This window comes from Phallusia mammillata, chromosome 7, assembly GCF_965637545.1.
Source record: "Phallusia mammillata chromosome 7, kaPhaMamm4.hap1.1, whole genome shotgun sequence".
Taxonomy (NCBI): Eukaryota; Metazoa; Chordata; class Ascidiacea; order Phlebobranchia; family Ascidiidae; genus Phallusia; species Phallusia mammillata.
The window spans coordinates 15,958,618-15,976,238 of NC_137258.1; the positions used below are offsets into that span (position 1 = coordinate 15,958,618).

Sequence of the window (17,621 nt, forward strand, 5' to 3'; positions counted from 1 at the left end):
TGGTAATAAAAAGCATCCCTACTCACCACCATTAAGTCAAAAATTAACATTTTTGGAACAAATTTCGTATGTTTACCTGCGGAGTATGCTGCGAAAGGAAATTTAGTTATTTGGTGCGCCGCATGCTTAAAAAGTTTGAGAACCACTTGATTACGATATGTTAGAAATGCATTAAAAACTAAACTAGATTTAAAAACTGCGAATAAGCGATCTTTCGTCTTTGATTTGTGATAAAACGACAAAAGATATATAGCAATGTGAATCTGTCGGTGCAAACTATTTGCAGTTTGTAAAGTCAGTTAGGGTTTAAAAGTGGAATATAACAAACTCATTGTAACGTCCGCTTTTCTATCAAGGAGATGACACTTTGCAACACACGGAAAAGTATATATAATTAAACAGAGATTTGGGGTGTGTGTGTGTGGGGGGGGGGGGGGGGGGGAGGAGGTCGTAGGCTAATGTTTTATGTCACAAGCAATGTTTTTTATTGTGTCTGCCACTTCGTAATACAGTGCTCAGATGTTTGTCAACGGTGATTATAATCTGGCTAATAATTAACTGCAAGCTTTAGAGAGTAGAAACCCACATCTCAGTAACCGTAACCGTAAACACACTGTCGATTTGATACTTTTAAGTTACAGTAGTGATGTCGTCGTTTTGCAACAACAGAATATAATTAAAGCAGATACGTTCAATGTTTATTCACAAAAGAATAAAGGAGCCCGCACTCAAGCAGAAAAACACAAGCACAAATACCTCACAACAGCACTAAATAAGAATTGCTCACAACATAACAGTTTTGTAGTATGGATTGAAAAGAAATTGGTCGTTTTAGACAAGAACTTAATTACACGACCTTGTGATCTTTATGCAAGTCTGTACTTGGGTTGCTTTAAAAGGGTCCTTGACACAGTGTACACGAATGATTTGGGACCGTCCAAGTGCAATATAAGGCAGTGCAACGAAGTTATATTGCGAGCAAGAGATTGAAGTCGTAAGCCGAAGTAGGTTACACACAATGCAGTGTTTACTCTCGCGGCGACCGCCGAGTGCTCCCGGCAAGATAATAAAGAAACAAAGTATCGCTAGCCTTTTTCGCGGGTTCGCAACGGCCTCCTCGCAGCAACACAAGAAGTCGCAAAGGCGGCGACGGGGTAGTTTTTTTTTCAACTGTAGTAAAGCTGTTGCGTCGGGTTGCAGCCGGGAGATAACCTTGTGTGAGCAGCAATAGCATCACATTTCTTTGCTCAGCGCATATTTAGCTTGCAGCTACGACTTGTTTTTAATGTACTGACATGGCTTTGTTAAATGAATTGTAGTTTTATGTTCATGCTGGCGACGCACAAAAATTTGCAGTGAACGACTTGAGTTGAGTTGTATCACGCATTTAAGGAGAAAGGTCCATTACAGTGGGGGAAAGTTTTAAGAAGGAAGTCAAAAGTTTTTGTGGGGCGAAAGATTCGTCACTTTCCAGCTTTGCCTACGCAGCTGGGCGCTTCCTTAGAAGGTAACCAGTGGTCTCCCGCTTCACTACATCGAGTACAGAAAAAGTTTTCGTCAAGCATCTAATCGACAACACTGCCTTAGCTTTAGTCACTTTGTGGTTATCACTCTGCTTGCATGGTATTATTACAAAAATAATATGAACAATAATAGAAATGCATAGGATGAGATGCATATGAGGAAAATGTGATTTAGACAGTTGGAAGTGTTTGATTGAGGATGAATTAAGTTTTTTATGGACCAGTCACTGCAATGTCACATGCGACTGATTGTGGGAGTAATGTGTAATGTGCAGAATTGTGTGGGCATGAAACTGAGATTCTTTTCGCAAAGTGCAAAGCACAGATTATCCCTTATCTTGTTGCGAGACCACGACGCTGTGGATTAATACCGTCTTGTCGCGAAAACAAATAAACAAAGAACTTTTCTGAATCCCATGATTCTTGAGTTCAGGATTAGGAATATTTCTTGTTGACATCTAATCCTTGCCGTAACTTGATTAAGTGCTGTCTGTGTGTTTGATTTCCTTTGCGACGGATTTATTTTACATGGCGAAGAAACTTCACTAGACCGACAAGCAAAAGATACAGCTTCTAAATATGGGACGCATTCTCATCATGATGTAAGTTTTCACGCTCTCTGGTTTGACCTAGTAATGATATGGAATGGATACAGTTCGTGAGAAAATGCTCGTAGCCGTCTCGACTGAACTGCCGGTATTGTTTCAACTCAAAAAGGGAGTTTGTTCCTTTGTTTGGGCTTCGTTTGTGTCGCCCTGTTATATTTTGTTTACAGTAAATGTAGTAAACAGTTCAGATTTCTAAAAGTAACTGAGATAAAATTACCTTGTTTGATAACATGTTTGTAAAAATAGAGTAATAATTTTTAGCTCATAAACAATGTATTACAGACTGCTTATGGCAAAATACGTCATCCTGACTTCATCATCGTTTCCCGATAATATCCTGCCACTCAGAGAATCAAGCTTGAAAGGTAATGATTGGACAATATTTTGGATTTACGTGTTGGTTTTGGACCACCATAGTATTTCCTGCTCTTTTTCGTTTAGTGGTAATTTCTCAATTCAAAATTTTGATCGAGGCAAATTTGCCGGTTAATTAATAGCTAATTGTGCAAGTCACAATAAAAAATCAGCCAGCTAATTGCCACGTCCAAGAACGGTGTTCATAGAAACGTCGCCTGAAACACTTGACATCGTCCTTGTTACTTGGATATTATGTCACGTGGTTAGGCGGATTTCATCCGTTGGTGACCGACAGTTTGACACAGGCGCGACCAATTGTGATTTGTGACGTCTTTGCAGTGATTGTTTAATCACTGGCTTTCGCACAGCGATGTATGAAACGGTAGGCGATGTTGTTTTCGTGGACTTCGCTTTAAAACACTGGATGCGCTTTTACAATACAAACAGAGTCGCCACAATGGCCTGTGCGTTGCTCCTTACATACGGTTTGTTTGCGTAGTTGTGAAAACACAATCCACTTTGCACGCGACCCGGTTTCATTGTGCCAGAACAAACACCAACTGTGGCGTGATTTTGGGCTGGATTTGCTGGCGGTGACTAGTTGTTAACTTTCAGCATCCCAGTCCAGATTTTGCTTAGGTTTACGCTTACCAATAAGTACTTTTTGATTAATTCAGCGTTTGCGGTCTCGCTCACTCTGCCAAAACGTCACAAATAAAACTTCAACTCCAACTGATTGTTCGTTGTCCCGTAAATAGTTTTTTTATGTGTCAGTTCCTGAGTTTAAATCGTTTTTACCGAATATGATTTGTCAACTTTAAGGCTCATTAGAGCATGTCCAGTGTAATGAAGTCCAACTTGTCACGGGGTTTTACGTCACTATAACCTGACGCAGGCCCCAAACCCGGCGCCAGACGCCCGCTGTACGGGTTTTCCTGTTTAAAGCCCGTGGGTTCCGTTTTAAAACTACCCATCCCTACGATGGCCGAGCAAACGCACCTAACTGGGATCGATCTGTTTATATTAAAAGCGATATCGTTGTTTATTATTGTAAATCACTGGCATCGCCTATGCCTGGAAACCATGAGGCACGACTCCCAACTCGAGTACGACTTTGTTTATCCAGTATAGACTGTCGTAAGTCGTCGTGCCTACCCCCGACGATGGACGGCACTAGAAAGCCAGTGGGGCTTGACCAATCTGACAGCGACACAGAAGCCAAGAAGCTTCAAATAACAAACCCTTGGTGCCAAGACTTTGCTATTGTAGCTTATTTTACTTTCTGGCGTGTTTCGCACGGGTTTAGATTACAATTAAAAAACAACTTGGCGTTCGGGTTTCCAAGGCCCAAAAAACTTTCCCAAAGGGACAACGGGCTCGATGAGGATTTGCGTCTGATAAGATTATATCACGTACGTTATTCCTTCGGGCGTATTAACAAGGATATGAAAGAAAACCTGATAGACGCGGCTAATTAGAAGTCTTAAAAGTTTAGGTTTGTTTTACGGTTCAAAAGTAACGCGGTCGAAACACTTGAGTGCGGGCTCCTTTGTGACCGCATCGGGACGTCACAAAGTACTGCTTCATCATCAGGGGGGTCACAGTTCACTGCGATCACTTGGCAACAGCTGATTCCATTTGCCGCCACTCAATGTCCGTCCTAACGCGGCGTTGTAACACGGTTCTTGAGACCCTTGACAGTTCGCTGCGACGTCTCGTAATCGGGCGAGAAAACAACAATCGAGCACGCTGAACAATCGCCTGCGGGGAGTGAGTCGTTACAATTTAGAGTTGAAGAGCTGCTATTTTTCTTGAGCGCCGCCCTGGACTCCCTGTTGTTGTTTAGCTTGCGCCGTGTAACAATGAACAGATTGGCCAACGAACAGGTGCTAGTTTAAGCTGGAAAACACCTTCTAAATGTCACTGTGTTTCGACCACGGCCATCGGCACATCGGGATGTAGCCGAGATTTTAATCACCTGCTATTAGCTAATAATCGTAAATTACAGTAGGCACAAAAACGGTCTTTGAGGGGCAATTAATTGCGTTGTGGTTCGGCTAATTGCCGACGAGTAGCTTCTTAGGGTGCGCCAGGGGTTGGGATTTGGAAGATTTCCAAACAGCAATGTTACACTATGGTTTACCGGTAGTCTTTTCCTGGAGGTGTTTTACGATTGAAACAGCGGACAAGCTGTCAGTCTGTTTGGCGTCGTAACAGACGCCACAAAACAGGGGTTTCCTCGTTCGGCAGAGGCGGCGTTCGCGCCCTCTATTTCTAATTTGAAGAGGCCACCGTTTGTTTGTATGACGCTGGGTACTTTCAGCCCCTTAATCCTGTCAACAAACTGTCACGGAGACATCTTTGCGCCAAGCACTCATATTGCATGTTGTCCGTGAAACATTAAGTGACATTGCTGACACAGTTGTTTCTCTTGCAGACATTTCAAGCAAAGCCTTTTCTGGTGACGATGCTTCCAGCGGACATCGTCTTCGTCACATACAGTTGATCAAGAGAATGAAAGTTTTGGGAGAAACAAAGATTGTAATTTGTGCAAGGTAAGTTTCTATTTGAATGTCAATTTCCATACGAGTGTAAATCCCCATTGTTCATTCATTACTCCTTCTTGATAGTTTATGTGTAAATTTTACTATCTTGGGTTTTTATGGGGTGAACTGAAACTACAAAAACAAACATGGGTCCTACGCACTGATCCAAACTAGGTTTACCGCGGTGCGAAAGATTTGTAACAATGGGTAGAGTAGGAAAACGGGGGTGTCGCGTCATTGGACTTTATCACAAAAAAAACGGGAACTGGAGACGCGAGTGGAGAGAAAAGCTGTCGGCCAGTGGGTTAACTATCAGGCACCTGCACAAAGAGAGGGAGTAACGAACCACTCGAACAAACAAAAGTTAACGCTCCTCGAAGTGGCGCCTGGCAAGTGTTCGCCAAATGACTGCAGGTCTGTTTATCGGCAGTCGCGGGCCCCGTCCTTTGTGATTTCTCGACGGGAAGAGACGAACAATAGCAACTGATGCTGTCATTGTATCGCTAATAACGCTCTTCGTAAGGTGTTTCGGCAGCTACAGGATGCTCTGTTGCTATTATCCCGCCAACAGTTAAAATCTGCAGCTTTGCAACACATCGTGACTAAAGCAGTGCTGCATTGTTTTTCACAGCTGCTAGTGCTAATGCTAACAAAGAACTAAAACATGAAGTTGCAAAAGTGACTTCTATAAAATGAAGCTAATTTTTGCATCACACCGCACAAATATACGATAAACAAATCTGCCCTTCCCAATAGTGTCATAATCTGACCAAGCCTTGAATCAATTTCTTTTCAATTTGATAGGGGACACGCCTGTATGACTGGCAATATGTGTCGACGCATTGTCATGTCAGATCCATAAAAGCGTCACTCCCAAATTACTTCGCATGTACATATTGACATTTGTTGGCCCCTTATAAGACCGAGGATTATATGAATACTCACTCTGTGTATTAAAAAAGTTTCTGCCAAGACGAGAAGTTACCAGATATTAAAACTGATTTCTCAGCCATTCAATAAAACCAGCGAAGGCTACAAATTTGTTTTTGTCCGTAGCAACTCACAATTAATAAAAAATGCTTTAAGAAACAGCCTTAAACACTGCGCAGCTGCAATCCCGTTGTAAGTTTGTACAGTTTTGACGTCAAGCACGTTCCAACACTTGAGTACTTGAAACTCTCCTTTCGACTCAACAGGAGGGAACAACAATCCCCCTTACTCAAGTTACTCAAACGGAGTCACAAAGTCACGTCAACGCAATCAGTTGATGACGTAAAAAGGGTTGTTTAATAAAGCGATGACTAATTTCTTGATATCGGGTTTTGGAAGAGAAACCGGTTCTGCACCTGGCAAACAAGATAAAGGGACTCGAAGTTTTTGTGGTTTGGATTGAAATAAATGCCAACGCACGCGCTGGTTCAATTCGTGTTACTGTGGTCTTCAATTACTGTAAACCGCAGGTGTTTTTTTACGACGACTTGAGTTGCCTAAACTACTGGTTAATAAAATTGCGTGCAATTTGGGTAAGACTTTGGGTTTTAATTTGGATAGAAATCTTCGCGAGATAAATGATCTTAATTGTTTCGCCACAAAGTTTATCTTATGACACGTAAACACCTGCATATGCTGGTAACTATCATAATGGGTCACTTAACCTGTTCGAGATTGTAATAGGGGTTATTCAAGAAGCTTTAAATCTCATCCATCTGAGCTAGCGCATCTGCGTCTATTCACCTACCGCTAATCCATTATTTAATCTACTATTGTGACGTTGTCGATGGTATCCGGTTTACTGCCGAATTCTCGATGTATTCTTTCCAATTAGGACACACGATTCCATCGTTTGTCTGTGGCGCCGCCCACCTGGGCTTCACTTACTAACGTTGGGTTGTAGTATAATGTTACAACGTGTTCAGGATTTTGTTGGTAATTAACCCATGCTTGGCCTGGTTACATGTTGTCTGATTAGGAAGCGGTCGGTCGGTCGGTTGGTTGGTGGTCTGTGTTGAATAAGGAAAGTATATCAGATTTCACGATAAAAAATCCTAAAGCTTTTTACAAGTTATTCAGACATACATGTTAAGAAATTGTTGTTTAATTAGTCACAAAACTTCCGGTTGTCCAAAGTAATTTGCGACCTTCGTGCTGTAACCTGTAAACCAAAATTTGTATTCTATTATGGTCGGAATATGAACATTTTTAGCCCTTAATCATCTTGTGATTATTGGGGATTTTAATTGGCGCCGTGGCAGCAATATCAGCGCTCAATGACGTTAATCCCAACAACCTCTGACACTTGACCCGAAGCCCGTCACATGACTGGCAGCATACTGCCAATAAATCTTTAGCCCCACACTTTACCATCACTGCAGTCAATAAGTTAAAAGAGAATGTCACTGTGGTTGCCAGACCTAAAACAACAGGACACTAAAATCGAAATAAAATCAATACGTAGCGTGTTCAGGATCCCTATTAGCCCTCTATTTGACGTAGATGAGAATCGATAAATACTGTGTCTTATTTTGCGACATTACGACGGGGTAAATAAATTGACTCCTGCAGGTGGGCCGGCTGTTAGAAGTCGCCTTCCAAGAAAATGGCAAACTACCATATAGCTCAACTGACTCGTGGCAGCAATGCATCAACTACCTTTGACGTGCGTTGTAATGCAATTAACCTTTACAGGAAGTTAAGTTGTAAGATTTCGAACTAAGCAAGACAGTTGAAAAATTAAGCTTGTTAAAAACGACTAGTGATGTATGCACTAATAATGGAAGGTTGTAAAACTACTTGGCTGCTTTTTCAGTCGAACCACTGAGTTTCAAACATTATGTTTCCTACTTTAGTCATTGTCGGTGAAAAACATGGTTTCCTTTAAAATGGGCGGACAGTTTTCCAGACTATTCGTCCACTTTTCACTTTTAAGCGACCTCGTTATCGCAACATAAAGCTGTAGCACTTAGAAAGCTCCCACATCTTTACCGTAATGGTATAGTGGAAAAAAGTCCTACACATTTGTCATACACCGTGATTCATCAGTTCCTCATGTTGGCGTCGTTACGTTTTTTCTTCAATATTCGTAAAAAGTGGTCTCTTTGTCCAGCTGAGTCTGGTTTTTGCTTGTTTGCCAAACGTTCGGTTTTATCGTTTGTTCCATCGGGCCCCCGCGATATTATAACATAAAATCATAAAGCGACAACCATCTGTAGAAAACCAACTGTTACGTCACAATAGTACTGCGTTGAGTTGAGAGTCCGCAAACAAAGGTGAGGAGGCGCGGCGCTGTGCTTAACCCTCTTCTGCGCAAAGTGGAGGGTTAACAAGACGGCGGAGGGCTCGACAAGAGGGAGTGCTTAATTCGAGTTGACAGCGGGTTTGGGGACTTCACTACAATCAAACGCAACTGCGTAGAATTGATATTTCATTAAAATTAAAGCGTCTGTTAAAAATGTTTATTTTCTTCAATGTTTACGTTTCTTTTTTATTTTCCAGAGAGGATATTTTCATCATAAACCCTGAGCAATTTTCGTCATCCAATCCGAATGACATCACTTATGATTCGGTACGTCATCGCTCATATGTCTTACAAAACAGGAAATGAGGCAAAACATATAATCGGCCGTTTTGTTTGCAGGTTGTAACTTGGAAGTCCGAATTGCAAACCCGTGACCTGTGCATAATGAAAGGCCAACCTGACGTAAGTAAAACTTAATTTGTTGTCATAAGGGTTTTGAATATTTTCATTGCAAAATACAAAAGTGCAAAGCAATCGAAAACGCCAAATTGCGATGGAGAAACTAAAACAACCCTACATCTCAGCAAATATACTTCACTGTCATGTTTGGATGATAAAATTTTCCTCAGCCCGTGGCGAATCTTTTGTCATTTTAAGACCCGAAATTTTATTTGTGGTTTAAAATAGTGAAATATTCTCCTTCTTTATGGCCAAATGAATCTGTGTTATAAATAAAGCGTGTGCTGCAATCACCATCTGCCGTTGTTTTTTAAACCCGCGTACATCCGGTTAGATAATAGAAACAACATGGACAGGAAACAATGAAAACACTCTGGTATTGCCCTTGAGCTAATGTCTCTTGTTAAGTGAATAATCGATTTTTGTTCATTACGCAGAACATATGACGTGGGTGCTCATTGTCTCTGCTCGACACAATATTGTTAACCGGAAAATAAGGGCGGTGAAGTACAACCAAGTACTGGTTTCCTGACACGGGAAACGTAAACTAACACTCCATGACGTTTTGGCCATTACCAAAAACGATATTGCCGAAATAACAAACAAAGGTTAAGGTTTCCCCAATTCTGTTTTTGCCATTTATGGTTGGTCGGATTAACTTTTCGGGCCACGTTGACGTAATAAACATGGGGGCCCGACTGCTAGCGCTCCCTGTTTATTAATGCTCGGAACACAAACGCATCCCGACGATAACCGGCATCTTCATGTTCGATAAATTATTTACAAGAAACGTATACATTAGGAGCGTGCTCCCATCACGACTGATGGAATAAATAACTTGCGGTGCTTAGTATGCTGCTGTTTGTGCTGTTTACACCACAAACCTGATGTTTAAAAGTCGTCAGGTCGGCCCGTTGACGGCTTCGAGGGCAAGTGCCGCTGCTGCATGCATGTACACAAATTTGAGTTTACAGTAAAGACACCTGCAAGGCGCTTTGCCCTCCCCCGTGGCCTTATCGAATCACAGAACATGTAATTCTATTGAGTGTAAGCTCAGTCGCGTTACCTTATTAAGGCTTGGATGCTGTTTAATCCACACGGTTTTCTGCTTTGATTTGATACCTTACTTAGTTCGTGATCTTAAGGTTAACGGTATTTTGTTTTAGGAACTCTGTTACAATTACAACAGCGTGTTCGAGGCATTGGACGAGGAAGGAAACGAGTTTCTGGTTTGTGGAACTGACTCATATAATCCAAACTGCACAAAATATCAGGTAGGTCTATAAACGAAACAATTTTCTCTATAAAACCAACTATATTTAAAGAACACGCACATTATAAATCATTATGGAAATAACCGTTAATAAGCAAGTTCTGTTTCTTCAGGCGATTAAATCCAGCGATGGTCGTGTGGAACTGATTAACTTTGGTTCGGGTTATTTTTCTGGGAAGCAGAGGTGCCCGTTTGGCCCAAACCAGCCCAGCGCAAGTCTTTTTACAGGTAAATCATTGACCGTTGTTAGTTCTGACCTAGCTGTAAATGGCGTGATGAGGCAATTAAATGGTGCTTACGGGCTTTGCTGCCCGTGTAGCACAAACCGCATCTACTTAAATTTCAAAAAAGAAAACTAAAATGCAATTAGAATAGGGCGTCGCCAGACCTACAATGAAAGTTTAATCCTAGCCTCAATTGCTATATCATTGGTCTTGTATGTAGCACTGCAGCGCTCGGTTCATGATGTTGTTGGCGGTTTGTGAACATGTTTCAAACCACACAGGGAGTGACTCCCAAATGTAGATTGTCGTTCAAACTACGTGTCTTGGAAAGTTTGTTATATGCCGCCAAGCTTGCTAGATCAGCAAATATGTTTGCTTACATTGTTGACATGATGCTGACCTCGCTGTTAATGAGGCTCCACGCAACGCGCTGATTTGGTTTGTTTGCCTCCTAGTCTCAGTGCAGCCATACTCCATCAAACTATCTTGTTATTTGGTGATTTGCAAAACAGCATAAAATCAAGTTATTGTATAAACTTGGTTTCTGTTGCGTTTCAAAAGCGTGAAACCTAAAAAAAGAAAACATTGGTCTTTAAACAAACGCACTGAAATATACATCAATGTCACCGTGCTTCCGTGCAAGCCAATGGAACATAAGACATAGTGTGATTTAAATTGAAATCCAAGCAGGATCGACGAGTCACGCTGGCATCGGCAATTTACGGCCAATAACAAAATCGTTGCGTGACAATTCAAATCGTCAGTGCGCGCTGTAAAAGGGGGGGGCCATTGTCGTCATAATAGAGGTTATTGCGTTTCCTTCTCATACATCGGGCGGCCCGCGGCGATCCGTTTTAGGAACAAAATTGCCGTCGACGACTTGAGAAGGAAATCGGTGATTTGACTTGGCTTCGTTTATTGTCGACAACGTTGACGTGGTTTACAACACTAAAGTAATCAATTGGTCAAACATATATTTTTATTATTTGTTCAGACAACCATTTAAAAAATAATGCGTATAGAACAATGATGATCCGAGAATTTATCCAAACACGTTTAACGTTTTTTTGAAGCTAACATTTACTTTATATGTGCACAAATTTGGTAACACGACGTTCAAATGTTTGTTTGAAACGTGTATTCGTGATGCTTACCTTGTATATTGAACAACAAACAAAATCCAGGCCTAGAGCCATGTTGCTGAGAACAACTCGTGTTTTCAGCGCTTTTATCATCAAAACAAACAAGTGTTAGTGGGAACCGGGCTAGGTCGGGTCTATATTAACCCGTTTATCTTGAGTGGTGAGATTAGCAGCACTCTTGACCTCGCCCTAATATTATTTGATCACTATCGCGACGGTGAAGATAATTTTGCACGGAGCTGTTTGCGCTATTGCCGACTGATGGTCTTGCAACTCAAGCACGAATAATCGGTTGGTTTCGCCTCGTTGCACATCGGCGCGGGTAACGCGTGACGTCATAAAACGACGCTGTTCGGTGCCGAAGCTAGGGCAATATACCGTCGTTTGCGCATAAATATTGACTGTGAACGCGAATTCGGGTCAAAGTGCTGACTGTTTCGATTTACGACTTGGTACGTGCGACCACACAAGCACACCCGTTGGTTTTAAAGTTTAACTAACAAAAGAAGTTCGTCGTTAAACAAATGTTTGGGGTTGGGTATAAACATCCAATATCTCAATCACAGTGTACCCTTTTGAAATCATTGTGTATAAAAGTGAAAAATAACATTTAACCATTAAGAAAGGTCGTTACAAACAACGATTGCAAAGGGTCAATGCCCAATTTTGACCAGGGACCAAAATGTGACATACTAAAACTAGCTTTCCGAGATTGTAAAAACAAGGCACCAAACATGTTTAGGCGTGTGCGTCGTACAAATCGAAGCTCGTGTGCTCACATGGTAGTAAAAAATAACATTTATCTTTCGGGTTCAACGACATGTGTTGCTAGGGACATTGAATTAACAAAGTTTTGTGTTTGTAGGAGAGTCTTTGTATTCTGGAACCTTTCAAGCCTTTTCTGGTGGCTCTCCAGTTATCTCCCGCACAATGGGAGATATGCCTCCTCTCCGCACCCCCGACGCCGCGGAGACAATCAATGGTAAATAATTTATGATGTCATAAACGATTAATGATCTCATAAACGTGTCTGCGACATGGACGAGTCTATTAACTGTCATTTTTATGTCAAACAGAACCAAGTTTTGTGGGAATGGCCGAAGATGAAGACCGTGTTTTTATCTTTTTTAACGAAATCCAAATACTCCCTGGCGGTGAACGCCGTACCGTGGCCCAAGTCGGACAGGTAAATTCCACATTAGCTTACCTTTTCAAAACACGCCAACAATCTTGGCTTAGAGTAAAATCTATGCAACCTTTCCTGTTTGTTAAATTCAACTTATGATTTTCTTAGATTTGTAAACGAGACAACGGTGGGGAACGAGTTTTACAACGAATGTGGACAACATTTATTAAATCGCGACTGAACTGCTCGTACAACGGTTTTTATCTCAATGAGCTGCGTGACATCACAAAGCCCACCATGGCCAATGGCCAAGCGGTCATCTACGCTACCTTTGTGACGCCTGAGTAAGTTTCTGTGACAGTAAATTGACAAGGGCCGATCGGGCTATGGTCAATATGATTTGCAAATTAGGCTAACTCGTTTTCTGAACATATTAATTTGTACAGAAACTCTCTTCCTGGATCAGCGGTTTGCAGTTACACTCTGGATTCGATTCGTGAGGCTCTGCAAGGTCCGTTTCTGGCCCAAACTTCGTCAACTCCCGCTCCTTCGAAATCCCACCATCCTGGTTTGTGTCCGGATGAGAAACCATCTGATGCTGAACTTCTCTTCATTAAATCCTCTCCTCAAATGGCAAACCAGGTTGGCATTTCCACTTTACACTGCACATGTTGCTCGATAATATTTTCTAACCGCGCATTGCTTGACAGGCAAAAGGTTTATTGTTGATGACTCATCAGGGAGCGCGCTACACAACATCTGTAGTTGATTCCTCACCAAGTGATAAAGATTTAAAGGTGTTTTACATCGGAGACGAAGAAGGAAAACTCATAAGACGACTGGCGCCATCCAGTAACTGGAAGAGCGGTGCTGTACTTAGTGTACAAGATGTTTTTGACGAAAATAGGTAAGTAAATTCTTGTCAAAAAACCTGCAAAAATAAAGTATGAAATTGTAAATTTAAAAAAAATCGGTGCAGAAAACAAAAAAATTGCATTGTGTTTTTTTTGTAGATGTTTATCTGCTATGCCAAGCAAAGAGGATAAAAAAGTCATAAAAATTCTGTTGGATTCGACATCTGATTACGTCACAGTTGCGTTTAAACATTGCACAGTGAGCGTTCCTCTTCACTCCTGTCATTTGCATCAATGCAAAAGGTGAATAAATATTCTTGTTCCCGTCTTTCTGTCTGATTTTGTTAAAACCAATTTGTGCTGACAAAAAACAACTGTTCATTATTGCAGCACGTGTATTGGTTCTGGTGACCCTTACTGTGGTTGGAATGGAACTTCCTGCGTCGCTTTCCAAGAAACTCTTCCACCATTAAACCAAGACCTCAGATCAGCAATCAATTCTCCCCAGCTGTTCCCGGGCTGCGCAATCCTTACGTCGAAAAGCGAAACCTCTACACAATCGTTGAAAGATATAGAAAAAGAAATCGTGTTTCCCGACGAAACACTTTTACTTGAGCAACAAATCGATGATAAGGACAAAGTCGGCCCAGAAGAACTAGGCGACCCAGATTTGGAAGTCGCCTCGTTTGGTGGCAACGTCCTAGCAATAGCTGTGATTCTCACTTTCATGTTAACCGTAGTCATTATAATGGCCACCTATTTCTTCTGTCGTTGTTGGAGAGGGAAGAAAAAGTACGACTTTCACCAGAAGCAGATGATGCAACATCAGCAGAATCTTGACGAGCTTGAGAAGCGTGGGTCCCTCACCCGCAAGGCACAGTTGACTTACAATGGTTGTCTCGAGTGGTTGTGTGGTCCTCCGAAGCCAACGCCAGCTCCAACGCCAATGATCAACAACAAGAGCGACGAACATTACATTCCCCGTGCAAAGCCAAACAACTATAGTGAGGCACCGACCTTGCAACTTCATGTCGAAAAGGCCAAGAAGCAAAGAAGGTCCTCATCCCGGTTGAACAGCACCAGTAGTGTAAATTCAAACAACAGTTGTATAGTGCCGAAGGTGATGCGCCAAGAGAGTGTTGTATCTATGGGAAGAAGGCCTTCATCTCTCCAGCCTCTTCTGATCAACCAAACCTACGAACCAGTTCATATTACAAACTACGGTAAGATTTTTAAATGAATTTTTATGACTAAATGATGTTGCCGTAAAAATACTTGTAAACTTTATAAAATACATACCATGACACCTTTATTTGGATTTAGATGGTACAATCCAAAGACAGTTTTCTGAGGCTTCAACTCTTCCTGCCCAGAACAAACGATCCTCACATGCTTCATCATCCGGAAGTGGAGGTTCTCCCATATCTAACGAAAGTCACTTGGGGGCAGCAGAGACTGGTGTCCTTCCAACCGCTTCCGCCAAAATGAGACGACGCAATGAACGGGCTCAGAACCAAACCAATGAGATCATGCGCGAGTCCGACACAGCTATTATGGATTTTCAAAATGCACTTGGTCGCATGGAAATCATGGGCATAACCAACCACCATCAACCAGTAAACATTGCCAGACAACGACTGGATTCTAATGATAGCGGAAAAGGAGAAAGTCCAAGAAACTCACTGCGTACCGATTTAGAACAGGTTGGTTTGAATACTTTGTTAGCCTATAGTTTCTGATCTGTTAGTTAATTAGCATAACTTAACGTAAAATCTAACTTTTTTTTCCTTTTTAGTCTGTTGCGTCAATTACTTCACGTCATCCGCGTCCGAACTCGTTAAACCTTCAACGATCTACGTCATGCCGACGTCAGCGCTTGCTGTCTGAGCCTTCGCATTCTCCGGAAGCTATTTCCGCCTTTGCACCACCAATTCAACGTTTCCACTCCGTTCAGCCACAACCACAGATGACACCAAATGGGCGCCACAGTCGATCCCAACCCACCACACCAGTTGGAGGCCCTTCCTCCCACAAGTTGGTTATTTTCCAACCAGCTCAGGAGCAATCTGTCTACGCGACATTGCCCAAACATGATGTGCCCGTCACTGGCCGCAGGAAGCAACGAATGAGTGGCGACAATCACCAGCAGATGTACATACAGCAGCGGCCGGTTTCAACTGATGTTTCAAACCAAAGGCGCTCTTCGACAGCTTCAAGGCCAAACACGTCTCCGGCTAAGGTGCCACCGAACCGCTACCCGAGTTTGCAAGTGCGAGGACCGTATGCGACCAAACCCTCTGTGGCGCCAGTGGTGATACAACAGCCTGCAAGTAGGAATTCACCACCGAAGAACCACTATCCTTCTCTGCCACATAGGAGCTCATCTGCACCGTTTGGAAACAACAACACTTTTGAGCGACCTTCCACCTTGCATGGAAGAGAGAAAATGCCTTCCTTTTTAAGGCAATCTTCGATGCCTGGCGGTGCACCAACGAAACCTACATTTTATCCACCCCCTATAGTGCCCACTAGCGGCGTAGAAGCATTGTAAGACTTGTCACAAAGGGGAGGCTATAAGCAATGATTTTAGCTATCGGCTGCTGGCAGCTTATAGCGTCGTGTTTTTTGCGTGCTCATTTGCGTTAATTACGTTTTTCCACTTGTGATTTGCTGCTGTTTTCGTGTGACGAAACTTTTTCGCTTACGGCGGCGATTGGTTGATGTCAAAATAATATTTTTTTCCCACTGTGCCTGCATTGCTAGCAATATAGTTTAAATAAAAACATTATTCAAACAACTGTTTTAGTTTTAAAGAGAGGAATAAGAGCATAGTTGTAAGATCAAACAGATGCAGTTACACATAACATGTAGCCACATTTTTAACTTGAGTTCATGTGGTTCTCAACTCGTTTCACTCAATGGGCTACCAGTTCAATTAAAAGAATATCGTGGATCATTCCATTGTTCAGTAAGGGTAACGAAAGCATCCATAACAAGCATATTGGCTTAAAATGTATTTCCTCAATACAGAATTTTGATGATTGATATAAAATAACTGACAGCTAAGTATAAATTGACAATAACTTGGATAAGCGTACTGAATATTCAATAAATTACTTGCAACTTTATTCAGTTTATCACCAAACATAATTAACTTCCTGTGGACCACCGACAAACGATTTTTTCACACTATGTTACAAGTTGTGGAATTAGTACTTTGCGCAAGATCTTTCATCAATTTTTAAACATTTTGTGTTGATTCATTTTGACCATGAAGCACTTCTGCTGTGTATTTATTATAGCTTAACATTGTGCAAGTCATGCACAAGATTTGTTCTGGTTGCTTTACCGGGTGATGGACACTTCAGATGACAGAAGAGTTTGTAATTCGACGTCTATAGCGAAACAAATGAAATGTGGTCGAATGTAACGCGAACCAACAGTATTTCCGCTCACGGAAAAGGTTGAATCCATCAAGAAAGTTGACTTACGTCGTTTCGACTTCGTGTGACCAAATTCGCAGTATTTTTGTTCTGTGGTTTTGTGTGGGTTACGGCGACAAAAGCGTTTCCAACGATGTGGAGCACTTTAATATGCCTGATTTGTTTTCGTTTTTTTTAGAAATGTATGTTGCGAATTTTAACAGCACCCACCAGGCCAAGAGAACATGGTGTAAAAGGTAATTTTAGAAACTGGAGTAATTGATCAGCGTTACTGCGAAACGAGTTTATAAGTACAAAGCGTGTTGCGATAACGCCACCCAGCGTCCAGTCTATTTAGGCTCAAAGTTTAGTAGGTGTATAAATAAGCACCAAGCAGCAAATTATATGCAGTTTGGGTTAAGATAACATAGCAGTGAAACCATCTAAGAACTGGAATCATATACTTTTGAGCCGAGTCATTGCGTAAAACCACGCCCATGTAAGACATGGCCCACTTCGTTCAGTAATGGATTGTTAATAGTTTGTTTTCCCCTTTGTTACATAGAAAACAACGAGTCGTACTCGTATGTAGTTAAGCCAAGCTGACATGCGTCGCGCATCATGGCACGTGACAGTTTCGGCAATCTAAATCTCACATGATCCGTGTCGCAATGTTCAGTGAAACGTGGTTGCCAAGTTCCGACCCGTTGTGAAGTTACGTGAAATCGAAATGTAAGTCGACATAGCACGCTCTAAACGAGCCCCTTGCTTTGAAATCGAGTTGTAAACATTGCTAAGAGGATTTCACCGTCTCAAATGACACTGGGAGTGATCCAGGGAGTAGAGGTTGCG

At 41.9% G+C, this 17,621-nt stretch overlaps 1 protein-coding gene across 1 annotated transcript; it reads left to right on the plus strand.

Annotated features, from left to right (window-relative positions):
* The first annotated feature begins 1,333 nt into the window (after window positions 1–1,333).
* Window positions 1,334–16,144, plus strand: LOC145237197 (semaphorin-6A-like). Its single transcript, XM_080099967.1, has 16 exons — window positions 1,334–2,125; window positions 2,414–2,496; window positions 4,926–5,043; window positions 8,527–8,596; window positions 8,669–8,731; window positions 9,895–10,002; window positions 10,115–10,229; window positions 12,233–12,349; window positions 12,444–12,553; window positions 12,662–12,837; window positions 12,940–13,135; window positions 13,204–13,400; window positions 13,507–13,650; window positions 13,738–14,570; window positions 14,671–15,050; window positions 15,143–16,144. Exons 1-16 carry the CDS (start codon window positions 2,103–2,105, stop codon window positions 15,896–15,898), a joined length of 3,489 nt encoding a protein of 1,162 aa, XP_079956093.1. The 5' UTR covers window positions 1,334–2,102; the 3' UTR covers window positions 15,899–16,144.
* Window positions 16,145–17,621: the final 1,477 nt, after the last annotated feature.

Coding starts and splice junctions, on each gene's coding strand:
- LOC145237197 (XM_080099967.1), top strand. CDS start 2,103: ATGGGACGCATTCTCATCATGAT. Junction 12,554..12,661: donor CCGTGGCCCAAGTCGGACAG/GTAAATTCCACA, acceptor TGATTTTCTTAG/ATTTGTAAACGAGACAACGG. Junction 14,571..14,670: donor AGTTCATATTACAAACTACG/GTAAGATTTTTA, acceptor ATTTGGATTTAG/ATGGTACAATCCAAAGACAG.